Here is a 21259-nt window from a genome sequence, read left to right as displayed (position 1 = left end):
GTGCTAACTGAAAACTCTGGACTTTGGGGAAGATATTTTTTTTTTAAATCTTAAATATGAGACTAGATTATGTTATACCAAGTGACTTATATCAGGGTTGTTTGAACACTTCTCAAAAGCAATTGCTACTGGGAGTTGGCGACTACTTTAAAGAGCTCTGGAAGAAGGCAATGTCTGAAGGTAAATGCCTCTGTGGGTCCCTGGGTCAAGCAGGCTGAGGACTTCATACTTTGCACAAACATTCTTGAGAACATTTGTTCTCAGTTCTCTAATTCAAAGATTACTAGGTGCCCATATCTAGTAATTATGTCCTATATGTGGCAAATTTTCCATTATTGTTCTTTGTGTAATTTTAGTTTTACCAAGACATAGCTTTACAATACACAATAGTGCCCTCCCCCTTTCTTTCACTGTAAGCTATAGGGGATTTGGGTCAACATCATTAGACTTTATATTTAACTTATTCTGAACAAATCTGTAAGCCAATTATTTAATAGTATTGTAATAATAAAAGTTTACTTCGAAAGTCCTACTTCTACAACTTAAAAATTAATGCATAACCCTTTTCTACCTCTAAAACTAGAGCAGTTCCCCCTTATAAAATTTGTAATATTACCCAAAGCACCCTGTGCTGTCAATTACAGGGTTATAAACATCCAGCCACTAAAGCCATCTGATTGGCTTAACATCCCCTGGTGCTTTATAATAACCACATAGTATATAATTGCATGGTCCCCAGAGGATATTTATAATTGAATCACAGGGCATTTTGTGAATGTTTAGGACAGTGATCAGAGGACTACAAGGTGATAGTACTGCAACTCTCACCAGCTAGAATGTAAATGAAGCACCCTAAAATTCAATTTAATTTAGAGTCCTTTAGGTATTAAATAATTATAATACAAATCACATTGGGGGAAAGTTTTATTTTTTTAATTGAACTGTCCCCATAACCCCTGAAGATTATATTTCCTTATAGTTGATAAAACAACAGAGCTGTATTTTCAGATTCATAGTTCTTCCCCAGTTGTTCCCCAGTTGGAGTCTTCAGAATCCCAGGTCTACTTTTGATTTAGTCACCTACTTATTTGGTGTCCTGGTAAGTGAACTGAGTCTCACTGTAGTTCAACTTGCTACATAATTAGAATGTCAAATATTGGTCTACAAATACAAAAACAGCTATAAGGATATTTTACAAATTCAATTAAATAGAAACAAGGATACCTCATCTACCAAAAATTCACCAAATTTTATCATCCCTCAATATAACCATTTCTTACCCTTACTTTTCCCCATTTTTCTCCAGCTTTCCCTTCTAACCCTCTTTCTTATTCTCATCCCTTCTGCCATCTCTACCGTCAGTCTGGGGGAAGGTATCGTAAGTTGTAGTAGGAACTCCAGGAGCTGCTGGGGTGACTCCATACTGCTCAGGGCAAGGATATGGAAGAGTAGTGTCTGATTTCCTCAGTCATCTTCTTGCTTCCATTTCTTGAGGGAGAGAATGCTTATATTGCTCCCTTAAGAAAGGAAACGGGGAAAGTAAAAGCAGGACCCCTCCCCTGACTCTGACTTGTATAAACACACTATCAAAGAGTCTGAAAGGATACTCACATACACTCAAGGAGCTCCCACAACCAACTTAGCAAGTCCACAGAGAACAGCACCCCAAGCACCCTCCAGGGGCTCTGGATGCTTCCAGGGCTCAGGCATAAACCTTCCCAACCTAAAGAAAGTATACATCCTCTTCCAGCAGATTTGTGAGTGCATCTATTTTCCTTCACCAAAAACATTTTTCCAAAGCCAGTGATTGAAATTCATTTTATAAAAAATAAACCCTAAGTCCTAAACAACTATCAGCTCCCCCTAGCAGAGCACCAGCATTAAAATATACCCTGATTAATGAGCAATAAAACATCACATAAACAAATAAAAACACATATACATACATATGTATTTTTCCAGTCCATTTGGCATTATAATGACACTTGTTCATGAGAAAATGAAATTCACTCATCCCAACGCCATACCCAACCTTTACCGGTGGTCTCCAAAAAAAAAATGGTCCATTAGAGACCAAGAATATGGTCAACATTTGGTGTTCCTTGATCAGAGTCTGAACATTGCCCATTTTCTCTTTTTGGCTCCTGAAATAAAAATATTCTCACACACGGAGCACAATAGCACAGGCTGCAGCCCTTCCTCATGGAGTGTGATTCTCTCCCAGACTTGCCGTCTGCTATGTTTGCAGGAACTACTCTCCTGGGACCATGTAGCCCTTCCGGATTTTTTCTTGCACTTTGGTGTCAAGAAGAAAAGATCCAGAATGGCTGACCATGACTCCAGAGAGGTTTGGAGTCCTAAAGGATTCAGAAGGATGTTGTAACTTTGGCCAACATGGAACACACTAACAGGACAGCCAAGGGAGACCCCGCCAGAGGAAAGTGCAGTTAATGAATCTTTTTATGCACACCCACATGCCAGCTTCACACATTTAAAAAATAAACCCATGCTAAGCAAAGGGCCTATTTTAGCACTGTCTTGTAAAAACTACATAGACGAGTGCTCTCTCCATTCTAGCAGCAACACTGGCCTTCTCATACTTGCTGGTTTTTGCGATTCTAGCCCTAAAAATGGAGAGATAATATGTAAAGTGCATAGGAAAAGCACTTTAAAAAAAAACTTTCACACTCACAAGTATTGAGCACCAGTAACACATCTAATACTTAATTGGCATTCTCATTCCTATAGAAATGTTTCCCTTTGTGATGTGGCCGCTGGGATGCTGTAGAAAAAGATTCCAATTTATAGTCACTGAACGAATGATGTGATTAGTGACCAAAGTAAGGAGGCGCACATGCTTTCCAAGCATGAGCTTTTCTGTGTGGCCTGAGTCAGCCACCATACAGCAAGGCTGGCATGGGGCCAGCACCCTCCTGCCAATGAGGCTAGAAGTTTCTGAAGAGCTATCATCCACCCAGGCTGGAAGAGTTCCCCAAACAAAAGCCGGCCACTGAGTTCAACAACTGGCTTGCAATGGTACCATATGCTCCACAATATTGTCCTGCTGCAACACTGGGGCCTGTCTTCAGAGTTCCCGTGCTGCACAGCTGTCAGGCCAGGAGCTGTTTTATCATTATTTTCACTGTTTTATTACTTTTCTGGGAATTCAAATCAGTGTAACCACGCTTGATGCACCGGGTGAAAAATGGTGTCTCCCTCCCCCTCCTCCTTCAACCTAATGAATTGCCTTCTTTCATATCAAAGAGTAATGAGCACCAAACCACATAATATTTATTCATGGAACAAAAGACATAGAATGGAAAGAAGAGGGGGGTGGAAGCAGAAGGACCTCTTGGGTGTGGATCGAAGGAAAAAAGCTGGACATTGTAAAGGAGTGCCTCGATCTGATCCCAGGTGACACTAGGTTCAGTTAACTGGGAAATCCAAACCTTTTGGCAATCTCCATTCTTCCCCTGGAACCCGCTTTCAAGCAAGTCCCTAGTCCATGCTAAGAGACCTGCTGCTGAGAACCGACAGTAAACAAATATAACCAAATATAACAGACTTGACTGTGAAACCATCAAAACATTTTCTTTCTCGATTAAATTCCCCTAAAAATCCTCCTTTCCTCTCTCTTCTGAGCAACAAGTCATTATACTCCAGAACGTTCTATGTAGATCTTTTTTCTCCTACATCATCATGACCTCCCCCCTACGGATGAGGGCATGATGTGGCCCAGAAGGAAGGGCATGGAAACAGTGATGATAGCAGAGCCTTGCTGCTTCAGATGACATGAATTTTTACCCTTTCGCCTTTTCACCATGATCAATCTCTCACACTCCATTCTACAAATTTTCCTTTGAATCCAGGAAGTAGAAAATACCATGCAATCAAAGCAATAATTTAACCCAAACCATGATTAAGCTCCTTTTCTACAGGCATTTTTAATTGTCCTTTTTGCAAAGGATCTCCAAATTAGAAGGGCAGAATAGACTATTAAATCAAAGTAATGCTGAATGAGCCATGTTTCTTAAGCTCCACTTCCCCAAATGCATGAACCGCCAAAGTGAAAGGAAAACTCTTCTTTAAGGTAAGATAGGAATGAAACAATGGTTCCTCAAAACTTATACATTTGCATGCTAACAGACAGTTTAAAGATAAAGCACACTGAGAACAATCTAAGGAGCTCTGAACACCAGCAGCTGGGTTGCTCTTTCTTCTTACCATCTAGAAAATATTATACAATATCTTGAATTTCTCCATAGAGCCTATTTTCAAAAATCTATTTTGAAAATGAAAAAATAGCAGATTTTTTAAAACTCTAGAAAAGGTAACAGAAATTTCACAAAACAATCTACATTTTCCTATAACCTGTGCCACCCAAATGGCTGTGAATTTTAACAAGGGAGAATTTTTATTAGGGATGATTTTCCTCAAATCCAGTAATCTAGTCATTTTTTTCAACAACTTGCTTGTTTCCTCCTCTTACAGTCTCATTTGTGTAAGTCTGTCAAAGCTAATTATCCCTCTTCTCAAATTTATTGCTCTTTGGTGTATCATAAACATATATATTACAAAAAGTTGAAGAAAATAAGTGAAGTGTGCATTATGCTGTGAAGGAAAAGACAGACATAAATAATTGCTCAAAATATCCACTACCATTGTTAAGAGAGTAATGAAAATGGCATTAGAAAAAGTGGATGAGAGCACCAAAGCCAGCATATCCCCTTTCCTCTTCCACACGTGGATGCCCTATCCCCAAGGGCCAATACCAGAAATTACTACATCATCACTTCAGGGTGGAGAGGGAAGCAAAATTCTCAGGTTTGCAATCCTTTGACATTCCAGACCACATACAAACATGAAGCTTACCAAACTAGTAACACAAACAACCTGTGCCTGAGCTGAGGGAACAGACACGTTTCTCACAAGCACACACTATCATTAAGTTTCCTTACTTGAAACTATAGTTACATATACGTAAGTGTGCCAATTCCAATCTCAGACTTCAGATTTAAAGTTAATAAAAGCCACTCCCCTCCCCCAATGATTCATATCAGACCTTTAAATCTACATAGAATCAAACACTGAAAAAGCAACCACCCATTTGAATTTCAATAGCCTAGGTGCTAGATCAATATCCCTGATCCCCACAGTACTAGTTTGTCTACTTTGTCACTCTCAAAGTTACCATTCCATATAACTAGGTCACTGAGGGCTCCAGAAGTATTCCGCTCTAAGAAGTACCATCTGCCAAAAGTAAGTTTTGAATGTTTATTTACTGTTACAACAAACAACTTTTTCAAATATTCTTTCAATATTGTGTGAGAATTAAGCAGCATGAAATCCAAATCTAAAATCATTGTTTCCATGCTTCATTGAAGAAAATGAACATGTTTTTAGAAATCCAGTAGCAGCTGCAAACCACTTAGGAATTCCTAGTTAAATTGCAAAATACATTTTCGACCATTTATCCATAAAAACTTGTAAGCTGAGAAAGTTGCTTCTTTATTTAAACCACCTCTGTTTACCAAACATAGAGAATCTCCTGGTAAAAGGCTACTGCAGGATGTGAATAGTAAGAGAATGTTACAATTCACCTCCCCAGAAAGAGGTGCTGATCCAAGCACAGCGCTGTGAGGAAATACCTTAACTGATTAAAGATAAACACCACCTGCATGCTTTCCAAAGGAGTCCACTGCTGTAGCAACACACTCCTTGGGAGAAAGGCAGAGAGGATGGACTCAAAATACCAAAGTGGATTAGAACTGGGAATAAAAGGGGCAGGAAACAAGATGGGAGCATGTAAGGGAAATGTGTATGTTTCATCCCAGCTGGGAACATTGGCATTTGCACTTAGACATTCTAAAGTTAAACACAAAAATCAACAATTAAAACAACCTTATCTAACTTCTTTTGCTTAGTATCCAGTAAAAAAGATGTTTTAAATTTGTTGAGCTCTCATGTATGTCAGATTTCTTGGCATAAATGTTAACATTAACCCCCAGATACTCCTATTTATAAACTTATAGCCAGTTATTTAACACTGTTCTTGGTTATTCTGTTAGAATTAGCCTTGAAATTTCACATTTTTCTTTTATTAAAAAATGAACGTCTGACACCCACGATTTGCTAAAAAAAAAAAACCTCCATAATAAAATAAAATTTGATTCTAGTCATTTATTACCTGTTAGTAATCATTTCTGTATTCTTTCAAAGAAAAGTAAGAAAATGCTCTTTAAAGGAATTAGAAATTAGGAAGTTTATTAGAGCATAGCTGTAATCTCAAAAGCCTTTGGAAAATAGTTTTTACCTAAAAGTTATTATAATCAGATATCTTTGAAATAATCAATATTCAAAACAAAGAACCATTTATCTGTCTATAATCAATTCAAAGGTAAATGATATAATACTTGCAAAATGAAAGGCAGTTAATCTACCTTCTATATAGACGAAAGTCATCCTTAAAACATTCTAATGCTAGAAATTATAAAGAAGCAGATGCTGGAAAAATCAGAAGCAACAAACAAAAAAAAAAGGTAAAATGAATGACATTCTGCAGAGGATCAGAAGAGCAGCTAAACTAAATGGTCCAGGAAAACTCAAAGGTTGACATTTTACCAATGACCAGAGCAGCAACTTTAAGGATCCCTTAGTTCATCATATTATATCATATTGGCCCAGTTTCAAGATTAGGAGGCAAGTATCTTATTTTTTATATACAGCCAGCTTGTCAACTCTTGCTATTCAAGCTATTAAACAGAAGACACCTGGCCATCTTAGTCCCTAAAGCCTGAATTGAGCACATACCTGCATTAACTTAGCTCTGTCAAAGGGTTAGAGGTTTTTTTTTCCCCTCACCAAGATACTGGAAGTGGCAGAAAATGGCTGCTGCTGATCATCATATATAGGTCACAGATGGAAGCATAAAGCCTAGTTTACTGGAATCACTTGGTAGAGAATGACCTGTAAAGTTCAGGAACCAGGCCCCTGCATTACTTTTGCCGCCCTTGCCTTATTTCCTCCCAGTCACTGTGACAGAGGTGAAACATGAGGTGGTGGTAAAAGACATGGGGAAAGGAGGAAGGGGCACATCAGGCCAGCGATAGATGGGTGAGGCCGAGAGGAAATATCAAAGCTGGGATCCTCACTGTAAAACTGCAAGGACCGGCAGTCCCAGGTACCTTAATTTGGGCTCCAGTGATCTGAAAACCTAAAGGGGAGTCAAGTAGGTAAGTAAGGACTATACCTTGAGAGAACACACTTATTTAGAAAAGGCAGTTGCGCACACAAACATTTCTGTTCAAGAAAGAACACTTCAGTCAAGGGAAGGCAGAATAATGTAGCAGCCAAGAGCACAGAGTGCGGAGCCAGACTGCTCCGGCTATGGTAAAAATACAGGCTACAGTTATTATTTTCTCAGTACAGGAAAGCTGCTATGAAGAGGTATATCAAAATCACAAAGAACTATGATGAAGGGCAGTCTTCAGACCACCTCAGCACATGTGAATAATGAAAACTGATAGGACTTCTCACTGTCTAAACAAATGCTATAAGGTGGCTGTTGAAGCAAGTCCATTTCGATGCATTTTCTAGTTGGCCAGGTCAGCAGGTAGTTATTACCATGTTACACAGATGACTGGATTAGTCAGGGTAATTTAACCTTAGGAAGTGGCAACTCACAGACCTGAAATTTTTATGACCATTCCAACCTGCACCCACTTATACTCCACGTACTCTATCACAAACTGAAATACATTTTACAAATAAAGCCACTCAGTCAAGACTGTGAAACATAAAGCTCAGGATAGACAAAGATAACTACAAACTTATTCAAGAAAGTGAATTCTCCACTCTTATAGAATGAACAGGAACTGGTTAACAAGGTTCCTACTTCAATAACTTCCACTTTAGGACCAAAGGAAAATCATTTCTGCAATGTGTTATTTGCCAGGTACATAGCCTTGAGAAACTAAAGTTCACCCAAGACCAAAAAGAATACCACCAGTTAATAGAGCCAATATATATTTTTAAACCATAGCCTTAAGGAGTCACAATTATCATTTGCCCTAAAATAGATTATAGTAAGATTCCAGCGTTGTATTAAACAATATTGAATTAAGAGATTTTCTGCCAACTTGTTTGTTTATACATACCACATCTATAAAAGAACATTAAATATGTGCTACAGAAATGTTCACATATGTGCAAAGGATTTGTGTACAAGGATGTTCATTGCAGCAACTTTAACTAGCAAAAAATTAGAAACTACCAGAGTATCTATCAGTAAAGGATCATTTTAAAAAACCATCAATATAGAATACTATTTAGCAGTTGAAAGGACTAACTTGAGGATCTCTATTTATAGACTTGGACAAGTGTCCAAAAATTAAGTGGAAAAAGTAAATCTCTGAACAGTTTTATAATATGATTCCATTTATTCTGAAAATAATAATATATGATTATGTACAACATATAAAATATATGTAAGCGAATGGAAGGTCTGGAGAGATATACTCCAAGCTGCTAACCATTGTAACTCTAAGGAAAGGAGTAACATTGAAGGAGGAGACTTGTTACTCTTTACCCTATTACTTTCATTTAGTACTTGATATTCAACAAATATTTATTGAATGCCTACTATGCACAGATAGGTCCTTTGCTAGTCTAGTCATAAGGATATAGAGATGTATAAACAAAGTCCCTATCCTCCATCAAACTGGTACTTCATTTCTGCATTGTTTAAAATTTATGTAATTTAAAAAGGAAGAAAGATGATGCAATCCTTTCTCCCATATTCCAGCCACGTGAGCAACAACTTTTGTTGGAACACTTCTACTCATGAAGGCAGTTCATTTTACCTTCGAACAGTTTTAATTCTCATAAAATTGTTGTGGGTTTTTTTTTGTTTTGTGGTTTTGTTTTTTAATATTAAACCAAAGCCTGGCTCCTCCTAATAACTGCCAACCACTGATCCTAAATGTATCCCCTTGAGGCCACAAAGAGCATATCTAATCCTTTCTTCACATGACAGTCCTTCAAATATTTTAAGGAAGCAATCATATCACCCTCTGAATCAGACTAAATAGCTCCAGGTCTTCCAACTGTTCTTCATGTGGCATGGATTCAAGGCCTTGTGCCTTCCACTTTGCTTCTTTCTAAATCTTTTCCTCTGTCTAATTCCCTTTAAATGCTTGCTCTCACACCCTTTTCATTGTGCTACAAGCATCACCTAGTCAAAAAAGAGGAAAGGCAGGCAATGATCTGCCTCACTTTAACAACCATTCTTTAATCATATTCTCCACCATGCCAATTAATCCTCTCCCTCCACCAATTGATTTGAAAAATAAAATACATTTTGTTATAAAAAGCAATACTTGCAAGAAGATACAAAGCATTTAAGCACCCTTGGGATTTTCCTTAATGTTACATTATTAACTTCCATTAACATGTACAAAATCACAAATACCATTTCATAAAGTTAATCTGAAACCCAAAACTATGCCTTATGTGAGAGCGCCTGGAATTGCACCCAAAACCTTGCAGTTGCTCAAGACATATTCATTAGACTTTGGTTTATGCGTGGTTTATGCAACTTTAAGTCTGCACTTGGACAGGAGGCAACAACTAAGGGAAATGAAAGTAATTCCTAAAAATATGCCCAGCATTTATGTAATACCATTAAGTCTTAGGGACTCTTACATATATGAACTCATTTGATCCTAACAGTCATCCCATAAAGTAACAAGAGTGAACACCATTCACCCTCCTGACAGGCAAGGAGATAGAGACCTTGAAGTGAAAAGCTGGAACCTGACATGGTCCACTAGGGCAGAGCCCAAATGCAACATGGTGGTATTGGCTGAAGAGTTCTTGGTTGGGAGGGGCTGGCCTGTTCATTGTAGGATGTTTAACAGCATCACTGGTCCCAACACACCAGGCCCCAGTACTACCACCTCCTGCGAAGTTTCAACAATTAAACATTTCTCTTGACCTTATCCCTGAGGGTGAGGGGGCAAAAATCACCAGGAGGAGAGAACTATTGGTTTAAAGGAATTTTATAGTAAATCCATTCAAATGACAGTAGTGGCAATTTAAGGGGGCATTATTTTAAGAACACGATTTTTTCAAATAGAAACAATATAGTCATTAGTTCTTAAAACTATATACTCAAGTATGTTCTGCAGTTTCAGAATACTGCTACTAAAAAAAGCACACTATCTCTGTTAACTCCCAAGGCATCAGGACGCTATCTATTCACCACAGATGAACAAAAATGACTATCTCTTATGCTTGTCCACCCTGCCATCCATTCCAGAAGATGCTTCCAAAACTCTCCTCCCCACTTTGCTCTCTTAACCTGACCACCAGTTCCTCAAAGCCTTGTCTTATAGAGATGTGCAATCGAGTCACAGTTGCAACCCAGGTTGAATCTACACAAATAAACTCACAGCACTTCAGTCTTTTTCTTTGAAGGAAGAGAAACCCCTGTCCAAGAATTAGTGTTCTGGAAATGGAGAAAAATACCATGAGAAGGAAGGAGAGAAATAATGTAAAGTATCCTAATGACTTCTTCACAAGCAGAAGTAAACGCTTCAATAGTTGAGGGTTGCAGGGTCTCAAAATATAAAACATCAAACAAGCAGATTCTACCCAACATGACAGATATTTAAGGAATTAGGGAATTCTGGGAGTGGTTAGTTAAAAATTATATATTTCACTTAAGTTTTCTACAGTTGAGCTATTGCAAAAGTGCGATATTATTATTCATATATTTTTTTTAATTCTACTTCAGCATAACAGTCATTTTCAATCAATGGGAAGCCCAATGTAACTAAAAAGAGGTACCTAAGTAATTTTAAGGAATCACTTTCCTTATACTAGAGGAAGTACTACAAGTCTTTTGAGCTGTTCTATTAAATTCCCCCCAAGTATAGTATTCACAGTTCACCTTAAAAAAAAAAAAAAATTAAAAATTAAAAAAATGAGCCCTAGTAGTAATTTCCTTTTCCTTTGCAAGTATGTATGTGGTTCTAAGGGAAGGCTGTGCTTCTTTTTCAAATGAGTTGTTTATTGGCAATTCAAAAGTCCCTTAACTGTGCAACAAATAAAAAGGCCAGGTAGACTTTAAAAATAATCGTTGAGTTCCTTCTCCTATCTACTCAATGGGACACCATGATTTTGAAGTATTATACAACAGGCTATCATCTCCATTTTCTGAGTAATTTTATCCAAACCTGGGGAAACGGACTTTGGCCCAGTGGTTAGGGCGTCTGTCTACCATATGGGAGGTCCGTGGTTCAAACCCCGGGCCTCCTTGACCCGTGTGGAGCTGGCCCATGCGCAGTGCTGATGCGTGCAAGGAGTGCTGTGCCATGCAAGGGTGTCCCCCGCGTGCGGGAGCCCCACGCGCAAGGAGTGCGCCCGTGAGGAGAGCCGCCCAGCGTGAAAAGAAAGTGCAGCCTGCCCAGGAATGGCGCCGCCCACACTTCCCGTGCCGCTGAGGACAACAGAAGCGGACAAAGAAACAAGACGCAGCAAATAGACACCAAGAACAGACAACCAGGGGAGGGGAGAAATTAAATAAATAAATAAATCTTAAAAAAAAAAAAATTTTATCCAAACCTATTTCTTTAGTTCTTTAAACTTTCTTAGATTTAACAACAAAAAAAAAATTACGTTGAGGAAATAATCAGTTGCTGGCAATAGCTGATTTTGAAGGAGCTACATTTCCAACTTAAATACATAAAGAATGGATTTTTTGTAATGCATCTCTCCTAAAAGTATTCTGTATTTTTTTATGAAATCCTAATTTGGAGGTCTTACAACTTTGAAGGAGGCATCTGTAAGTCAGAGATTTCCAGATACTCATATTAAATTAGTTTGAAACAACAAGAAAGTAAAGCATATTGTTTAACCTAAAATATCATGAGGAGAGAATGTAACTCAGCCTGAAGCTGAAGAGAAATCACCAGCATCAAGCCCAATATTGATTAAAAAACAAAAAATCTGTTATCCCCTTAAACCTGTCTAAAAGAATGTTGAAAATCTACAAAATATATATATATATATACTGCCTAAGTCTTGGACACAAAAGTGTGACTTAGCATTTTAATGTATATAAATCACTATAGTCAATATACCAATATTACTGAATGGATGAATGAATAAATGAAAATTTAGTCTATTCTCTATTATTTGCATTAATCAATGAGCAGTGTCTAAAATGAAATCCATAATTAATCCAAAATTGGATCTTTCCAGGTGTTTCATTAGTTAGAAGATCAGAAGCACCAAAATTAAATTTCTTCTCTTCTTATTGCTTCTTCCCACTCTTTGGGAAAGGTGCTAAAGATCAGTGAAAGAACCAAAAGGTTGGCAGCAGGAGGGGGAAGGAAAAAGAAACAAGCAGCTACAGGATCTGAAAACTCAATAATCAGTCACTGAATAACAGGGTGAAAAATGCAAAGTTATTTCAGAGACTTAAAAGGCAGATATTATGAAAATCTTAGGGCTGAGTTTTAAATAAGTTCCTCTTTAAAGAGTTTGATGATGACCAAGTAATTGATTTCACAGTTCTTTATGAAGTGTAATGTGGAAAAAGAAGACAGAATTTAGTCATCTTAAAGTCCAGAATACAGTACAGGACTGTTAATTAACAATCATATAGCACATATCACAAACAACATTCCATACTTCACATGTGTTCAAGAATCACAATGCAATGTGCAAATGATTTCTTAGACCAGATCCCTTCTAAGGCACCAGCACAGAGAGAGAGAAGAAAATAAACCCCTATTACTATCTCAACTGAACGGAAGAACCCTGTCAGAAAACCTTCTTTAATAAAGTTGGCTATTGGCCTCAGAGAGACATTTAGAAAATAACTCTGTATTTATTTTAATGTTAGAAATTCTCATCCTTCACCTTACAGAAATGTCATTTTACAGAACTGCTTGTGTTCTCATATCAGGTGGCAGAAAATCCACAAAGATTCTAAAGCTTATCCTTATAATTCTAATGGAACAGATGGAAGGTATCAAATATACTACCTGCCTGAAAAGGAAATCAACCTGAAAAGCACTGTGTAGATTATGCTTAATGATTAACTAACCATGCTTCTCCTTTACTGATCTCTGGCTGCCCAGTACTAAATAAAATGTACCACAACCAAACAACGTAAATAAATTAAACATGCATTGAAGCTTTAAAAAAAAAATGCTTCCTGAAAATTAAAAGAAAAAGACAAGCACATGTGAAGCACTTAGAAAAGAACTTTCAAAAAGTTTTTCCAAACTCAAGGCACACTTTGTGGGGGCTATGAAAGGCTTTTCAACAGACTGTCAGTCCTCTCCCCAATGATAGCAGAACAGAAGACAATGAAATGGTTAATGTAAGAAAGATTTAAAAGTGGTTTGCCAAAAAACTGGATACAGAGCCAATAATTTGCCTTCACCATGATAAGAAATGGGAAGCCTGGTTCATTTATAACAAGGTTTAGTATTGGACTAATATGTTGATTTTCCTGGATCTATTCCAGGAAAAAATGAGAATATTTTGGATGGGCTTCAATTTTCCTCAACACTCAGCAATTAATACGTTCATTATCGAATGAAATTTATATGACAAAACTTTTTAGAGCAGGAGTCACATAGATTTATGCAATCTATAAACTGTGTAAACTAAGCACAGTCTTGCAAATTATGATGGTGCTAATACGGTGAAGAGATTATGTAAACAAAACAAGTTCTACCCAGTTTAAGAAAGACCACCACCATTTTGAAATTTTGAAAAAGCATTTTCAAAATGCTTTGTGCCTAAATGATTACACCATTCTCAAGTCATTCTATGTTAGGACTTGAAAATGAATCTGCCAACTAAATAAAATTTACCTGTAAAAATTGTTAGCCCGGACCTCAGTTCCAAGTGCAGCCAATGAACTGTTTAGGAAGACACCTTTGCAACTGAGACAAATTCTCTACGGTGAAGTCAAAGTTCCCACCAACTTCTTGGGGTAGGGGAGGGAATATATAAAGGAAGTGGTGGTGGGGTGATGGGTAGAGCTTATATGATTACATGTGCAGAAACAATCCTTCACCTGAGGTAAGGCAGCCTCAAACCCAGTCTATACTGCCTACATACTGAGTGGGAACGTCAGTGCCTCCATCAACAGGCTACCTGGGGCTCACACAGAATCCGGGGCCCTCCGCAGCATCCCAGTGCAAAGGAAAGTTTCTATTTCACCTCCCCACCTGCTTTTTGTTTTCCTGCTTGTTTTTTTTTTTTGTTGTTTTGTTTTGTTTTTAATGCCTACCTTTGTACATGCATAAGATAAGAAGACAAATCAAAACAGGTAAAGCCCAGGGACTGCCTTCTTAACTCAAGCCAGGCAGAAAGAGAACTTATGAGATTCAGTACTTTGGACAGTTGATCCCAAGATGGTAAATGATAGTAATAAAACAGAAAAGAATCCTCTTCATCTTTATTTTTATCATCGTTACTATATGGCTCTGGTTGATCACAGCTTTAAGACTTTCCAAATAGAGAGCTCTTTCTGAGATTAAAATTTAACTGCCCAGCACCCCACCAGAGCACAACTATAATCTAGCAGCCAAAGATCAACATTTTCTTTGCAACCTCTGTTTTCAAGATTTTATCTGGCACATAAACTAAGTTAAATTACTTTTATTTCGGGGTTAATATGAAACTTTAATTATTTTAAAAAGAAATATAACTTGTAGAGGGTCATGTTAAGTCTTCCTTCTTGTTTTGTGACACATAGAATTTACACGTAACTCTTTAAAATTTAAGGTTATTTTTATTACATTCATCACGTACTTCCCACTGATATCAGTCGAAGATGCATATACGAAATAGATGAAACTAGAGTACACTTCTATGCTGTACATAAGCATTTATATGGATCTTTAATCTTTAATCATAAGCCTAAATTATCGCCTCGAAATTGATAGGAAAAAATTCTATTTTCAGGCAATCATTTTTGAAATCTCTTGTTGACCTGCTACACTGGGAGTCACTATGAAATTTACAGTTGATGTTTGTCTTTTCAAGTAAGCATTATCTTTTTCATATTCAAAAGTAAGCCCCGGCTTGGATTTGCTGCCTCCTTCCAGGTAACATCAGGATCCCGGGCTTGCTTCCACCTGCGAGTGTATAACCAGCGCGCGCTCCCCGTGTCCTCGCTCTACCCATCCAAGGCCCATCAGGCACCCTCGGGAAAACGTGACCCAAACAGGAAAACTTTCTGGCTGCAAACTCTACTCCTTCGCCCACGGTGAAAAGCTACCGGGCTTTAGGAATGGCACTGACTTTTTTGTTCCAGCCTTGCCCAGCTGGCAAGTTAAGCGTCCCCAGCAGTCCTTCATCCCCTAAGGTCACAAGATTCCGTGGGGTTGGTATTTTGCAGTCTCACGAAAGAAGCCAGTTTTTACGCAACCCTTGCGTGTGCGGTGTACAAATACACGAAAAGAGGGCGTGAAGGCAAGGATGAAATTCTAACTGCCTTTCAATTCCACGTTGGTCTCAGGTTCAAAAAGTGAGTCTCCAGCCGTGGAAAGGTTTGCGTGTGCTCTTACAGAACTCGAGGGGGGGTGCAGGAAGTGGGGCGTTTCGCGAACCGGGAGAGAAACAGTACGGAAAGGGTACGGGAGATACTGTCAAGATGTAAGTCCCGCCCGCCTCCGGGTACAATCAGAAAAGCTACAGTGTGTCGTGGTTTTTGGCTTCCTGTTTGTAAAGCGAGAAGCTCCCTCCCTGCCTCTGTGACTGCCGTTCTTCCTCAAAACCGAGTCCGCCTCTTCTTCGCGCTCCGGCCACACTCCGCGGCGTGGGGAGAAGGGGCGCTGCCGGGCGGGGGCGGCCGCGGAGGTGCGGGGCGCGGGGCCGCGCACCGCGGCGCCCCTCCCAGCCCGTCAGCCTCCCGGGCTGAGCAGGGCCGCAAGGCGGACAAAGCGCCTACCGTTCCCTCCCCCACGGCCGCGTTCCAAAAGGGAGGGGTTAGGCGGGCAAAAAGGGATGTAGGAGGAGGAGAGGGGGGAGAAGAGGGGGGCGGTGCTGCCGGCGGGACCGGGCAGGATCGCGTTGAGGAGGGAGGAGGGGCTGGGGCGGCATCAGAGAACAGGGAGGAGGGAAGGATTCTTGAAGCCCAAGATAAACAAATTGTTCCTCTTCACGTGTGGGGTGGGGGAAGGTGGGGAGCGAGCGCTGCGGCCTCCCCTCCCCTCCCCCATGCCGGCTCTTTGTCACCGAGCGCCGGCCTCAGCGCCCCGCGAAAGCCCGCAGCGGCACAGGCACCACCCCGGGCGCCAGCAACTCCCAAACGGGGACTAGGCGCGATTTAGAAACCGCACACGGAAAGGGCCACCCGCCCAGGGCTCTGCACGGTCTGCACGAGAAACGGGCGAGGGCGCGCGGCCTCCCGGGGCCCCAGGATTCCCACCGCCCAGCCCTGCCCACACGCACGCGCGGCGCCGGAGGCAGAGCGCGGCCCTAGGCCGGCCGGCGCCGGGGGGAGGAGGTGCAGGCACCTTTCCCAAGCTTCCGGCCTGCCCCTACCCAGAAAGGAAAGAAGAACCAAAGAGGAGCGATAAGAGAAAGGAGTCTACCCTCAGGGTTAAGGGGTGGGAACTGAGCCTTCCTCCCGGAGAAGTTAAACCATTGGCTGCTCATCCTACCTCGAACCCACCCACCCAGCCATTTAAGCCTCTTTCACCTCCCCGCTACGTTCCACTCCTCCAGGTCGATTAGACGAGCCCGGGAAGTTGGCATGGGTGGGTGGGGGAGCGGGAACCCGAGAAAGCTCGCTCCAAGGCAAGTTTAGGTCGAGGAAAGGCGAGAATCCCAGAAGTTGCGCGACGGGGACTCTCGGCGCAAACCCTGGGCGTAGCTCTCCCTTCCTGCTCCCATCGGGCCGCTCACCCTACCCTCCCGGCCGCTCCACCTGCCCAGCTAGACCCGGGTCTCCAGCGGCGAGCGGAGCGCACCCGCGCGCTCCCGCGAGTACGCGCGCGCGCGCGGCCACCCTTGCTTGTCTCTCACCCACTTCAAAGTTCATTCACAAAACTCTGAGACTTTCTCAGCTCAAAGGGGATGAGCTGGGGAAATGAGGCAAGAGCCTCTCCCTTTCCCCCTCCTCCCCGGAGGAGTTGAGTGAGGGCCTGGTGCCCGCCCAGAATCTACGAGTGCATCAATTTCCCCCCGCACCCGGCGGATGTGCTGCGAGGAGTGGGCGAAGGGGGACGGGTCTGGGGAGGCGAGGCAGCGCGGCGAGGGGTGGGGTGGGAGCGATGGAGAGGAGGAGCAAGGTCTCAACTCTGGGTTCACGCTCTTTCAAATCCGTATCTTAGAAAGGGGGAGGAGGTTATAAAAAAACTTTTCCAGTCCCTTGCTCGGACGCTCCTCGAGGTTCCCTCCGCCCCTCGCAGTCGTGACTGGCTTTTTCCCTCTCGCTCCCTCCTTCCCAAATCTGACAACCCTGACGGATTAACAGGTAGCGGCAACCGCGGCTTTTTCTCTCAGAAAAGTTGACGTTAACCCTTCGGCTTCAGCCCACCTCATCCACGGTACAAATCAGACCCCACACCCCTGTGCGAGAGGCCCCACCCCCCACGCGCTCCCCATGCCCGCTGCCAAAGCTCCCTCACCATGATCAGCGTGTGGTTCCTCTGCTCCGCCGAGGCGGATTCCGCATCTTGCTGGGGTTTGCTCGAGAGCTGCTGCTTGCCGCCTCCGGTACCGGCGCCCGATTTCTTGGCCCTCTGCTCCAGGGTCCGCTGGTAGAGGCTCACGGTGTCCCGGCGCTCCAGCTCCAGCTGCTCCACCTGAGCCTGCTGATACCTGTTCTCGCAGTTGACGTGGTGCCGCCGGCAGCCCTCGATGCGCTGGCGGAGCCGCTCGACCACGGTGCTGTGCTTGGGGACGGCCGCCGAGCCACCGGCGGGGCCCCCGGAGCCGCCGCCGCCGGCAGCGGGGTGATTGCTACTCGGAGCAGCGGGACTACTATTGGGAGTATTATTCACACCGATCCCGGCCCCTCCGAGGCTGCTGTTCAGGCTACTGTTGATGCAAATACTACTGCCATTCGCGGCAGCAGCGGGGGCCGCGAAATCCCCCATCCTGCTCCCCAGGCACACTATTTTGGAAGAACTTTTTTAATCCACCCCCCTATCAGCCTCCTCCTTGGGTCCAAGGATTAAAATAGTTTAAGTGGAACGCGGGGGAGACGCGAGCACATGGATGGAAACAGCGATCCCGACGGGGCCAAAAAAAAGGGGGGGAGAGATTTTTGGGGTGGCTTTTTTGTTGTTTCCTTTTTTTAAACTGTAAAGCTCGAGGGGAAAAAAGGGGGTAAGGTTGTTATCGGAATACCATCAGACACCTATCAACAAAAAGAATCACAACAAACTGAACCAGCAGCAAATCGGGTTGCAACTCAAGGGGTGCTCCGCTCCTCGCCTGCCTTCTTTTTATAATCCATTATTTTCTAATAAATTCCAGGAGGTTTCCGGTGGTTGGCAAGCATTTTCTCCCTACGTACCGAAAAACACACCCCATGTACACACACAAGCATATGCCTCCGGTGCGGACACGCGCGACATACACTCACTCCACACCGCATCAGAAAACGGCAAGCTTGCTTATTGCATTTTCCTTCCACAAAAAAGTTTTGGTGTTTATGCCGCCCCGTGTTCTCAAAGTACTTTGGCTGTTCAGTTGCATTTCACAGGAACCTAGATATCGAATCCTCGGGCTGGGGGAAGTAAACACATGGACAGTCCGAGGCGACTGCAAAAGTAGATCGGTGAAGTCCTTTGCAAAACGCCGCGCGGAGAGCAGCCCCTAACGCTCGGCTGGGCTGCCGCTGCCGCCGCTGCTCCTGCCACCATCACAATGATCAACTGCTCGCCGCCGCCGCCGCCGCCGCCTCCTCCTCCTCCTCTCGCTCCTCCACCTCCTCCTCCATGCCAGCGGAGTGATATCAGGACGCGCGAGCTCAGTAAACACGGCAGCGGCGGCGGCTGGAGGCCGTGAGACAGGCCCGGGGACACCGCGCAAAACCCGGCCCGGACTCTCACCCGGCAGGAGCGGGCGCGGCATGCCAAGGCACCCGGCTCCCGCCTTCTCGCCTCGCCCTCCCCCGCCGATCCCATGCCCCCAGCCTCACTACTGTCCTGACTGGGAAGCCGGGGCTTCCAGAAACAAGAAAAGATGCGGGAGCGAATCAACTTTTGACCTGTGAGAGAGAGAGAACTGTGCGTGTGTGTGTGTGTGAGTGTGTGTGTGTGTGTGTATGTGTGTGTGCGCGCGCGCGCGCGGTCGCTGCTGCTGGATTTCCTTATTCCAAGCAGCGAGATATCAAGCGAACTCAAGTTGTTGTTATACATTTATGCATTATATTGCAGAACTGTGCATGACCAGGCAGAAACATTAGAGATTCACAGCAGTTGTCTTTCATCCCTATCCATGTGAAAGGAGAAAGGCCAATGAGTTACTTGTTTTTAAAACCAAGGTCCAGGCTAGTAATAACTCTGCATATGGACACTTGTTCAAACTCTAGGCAAGTCTTAACACATCAATACCGAGCCCTGAATAAATAGAAATAGGTACGAAAATTACTGGAATATTATTTAATTCGCTGTACCTAATGATTGTTGTTATTAAGGCAATTATTGTTTTTCTACTCTTGGAAAAAATTAAAATAAAGCAGGCAGGGACTTGGAGGTGAGACTAACAGTACATTTTAACAGACTGTTTTGAACACTAGGTGCTAATGACAGCAGTAATTAAGGGTCCTTCGTAAATCAAGCGGAAAGATTGCAGATTTCATGGACTATAGGAAAACCATAGCATTTCACAGTTTGTCATGACCAAAACAAAAACAAGCAAAAATAACAGGCTTACATTATTGCTGGATATATTTCTTTCTGTTTAAATGACTTCACAGTAAACACAAATAAAATGGAATAGTGACCCCAGAAAACATCTAGACTTTCCATTTTATTATGATGAGTCATATTCCAGATACTGAGTATTTAAAACAAAACAAAAACACCACCACCGACGACAAAAACCTAAAGATCAAGTATAATATCCTTGATCTGGATTTAACCCTTTGCATATACATAATTTTTAAAAATTAAAGTGGAGAAACAACATTTCTGGTAGGAAACAAATCTTGATTGTGATATGTTAACAATAAGGCATTCTGTATTATCTCAATATATTTTATGGAATTATTTTTAGGGTAGAAATACACCCCAGTTTTCTAAAATAGTCAGAAATAAAAGAACTTTGGATCTCATGCATTAGTCATGAGATCTGATTTAAACCCTCTTCATTTCTTGGCTTTGCAGATTAGCATAGGATGCTATTTCTAACCTCATAATGTCAGCGATAAAAGAGCTTTATTTTTCTTCATTAATCAGGTCTATATGGTGAACTATATCTTTAACAGCCACTGGTTTATATGGTAAAATGTAAAACAAAATATTGGTTGACATGACAGGAGGCTACCTCTAAGTAGTAAAACAAATGTGAAAGAGTATCCTTTGTTGAAGTTGGAATTTTTTTAAGAGGACTGACAGTTAATATACGACCTTGTGTATCAAACTGTGCCTTCAAATCTCAGAAAATTAAACTGAATTAGTTCTATAGCAAAAAGTCAGTTCAGACTATGAAAACATACAGAAAATTATAAGAAAAAGAGGTAGCAGAGTGGCCTTTGTCTTTATCACATATTCACTAAATAATGTCTCTATTAACTCAGGAAACACATGGCTTCACCGCAGAGAGGAAGCTGTGACTCTGCATTCACTCTGCTCTATCTTCACTGTAGTTTAGTTCTTATCCCTTCTCTTCCCCCAACAGCTGGCATCACCCATATAAGACTGCAACTTGACTGACAAAGGCAGCAAGTTTGAGGATCTTGAGCATTGGATTGTCAGTGAAGAGACTTGGGTTCTACTTTTAGCTTTTTCCTGTGTTTCTCAGAATTTAATTTTTCATTAAGAGTTTGTCAGTTTGGGGGGAAAATGACAATAGCACCACCATGTATTACCATAAAACTGTCTGCCCCTCCTGTCATGAAAGGGGAAAGAATGTGCGGGAATTTGTATCCCTTTCCTCCAGGGGGCCAAAATTACAGGGGTGGATACCAGCAGATGGGAAGCACACTTTATGGCCTTACTCTGGGGCTCCCAAAAGACAAATGGAGTCATTCTTGCACAACCACAGTATAGTT

At 42.0% G+C, this 21259-nt stretch overlaps 1 protein-coding gene across 2 annotated transcripts in view; it reads right to left on the bottom strand.

Annotated features, from left to right (window-relative positions):
* MAML3 (mastermind like transcriptional coactivator 3) overlaps positions 1-19072 on the bottom strand; it is a 418574-nt gene extending 399502 nt beyond the window's left edge. Inside the window, exon 1 of one of the 2 annotated variants that reach the window (XM_004471945.3) lies at positions 17664-19072. In XM_004471945.3, the coding sequence (XP_004472002.2) occupies positions 17664-18134 (471 nt within the window). In that variant the 5' untranslated portion in view covers positions 18135-19072. The remainder of the gene's footprint in view (positions 1-17663) is intronic. The other variant, XM_004471944.4, reaches the window with a different exon arrangement.
* Positions 19073-21259: the final 2187 nt, after the last annotated feature.

This window comes from Dasypus novemcinctus, chromosome 1 (assembly GCF_030445035.2).
Source record: "Dasypus novemcinctus isolate mDasNov1 chromosome 1, mDasNov1.1.hap2, whole genome shotgun sequence".
NCBI classification, from domain to species: domain Eukaryota; kingdom Metazoa; phylum Chordata; class Mammalia; order Cingulata; family Dasypodidae; genus Dasypus; species Dasypus novemcinctus.
This window is presented reverse-complemented; position numbering and strand designations above follow the sequence as displayed.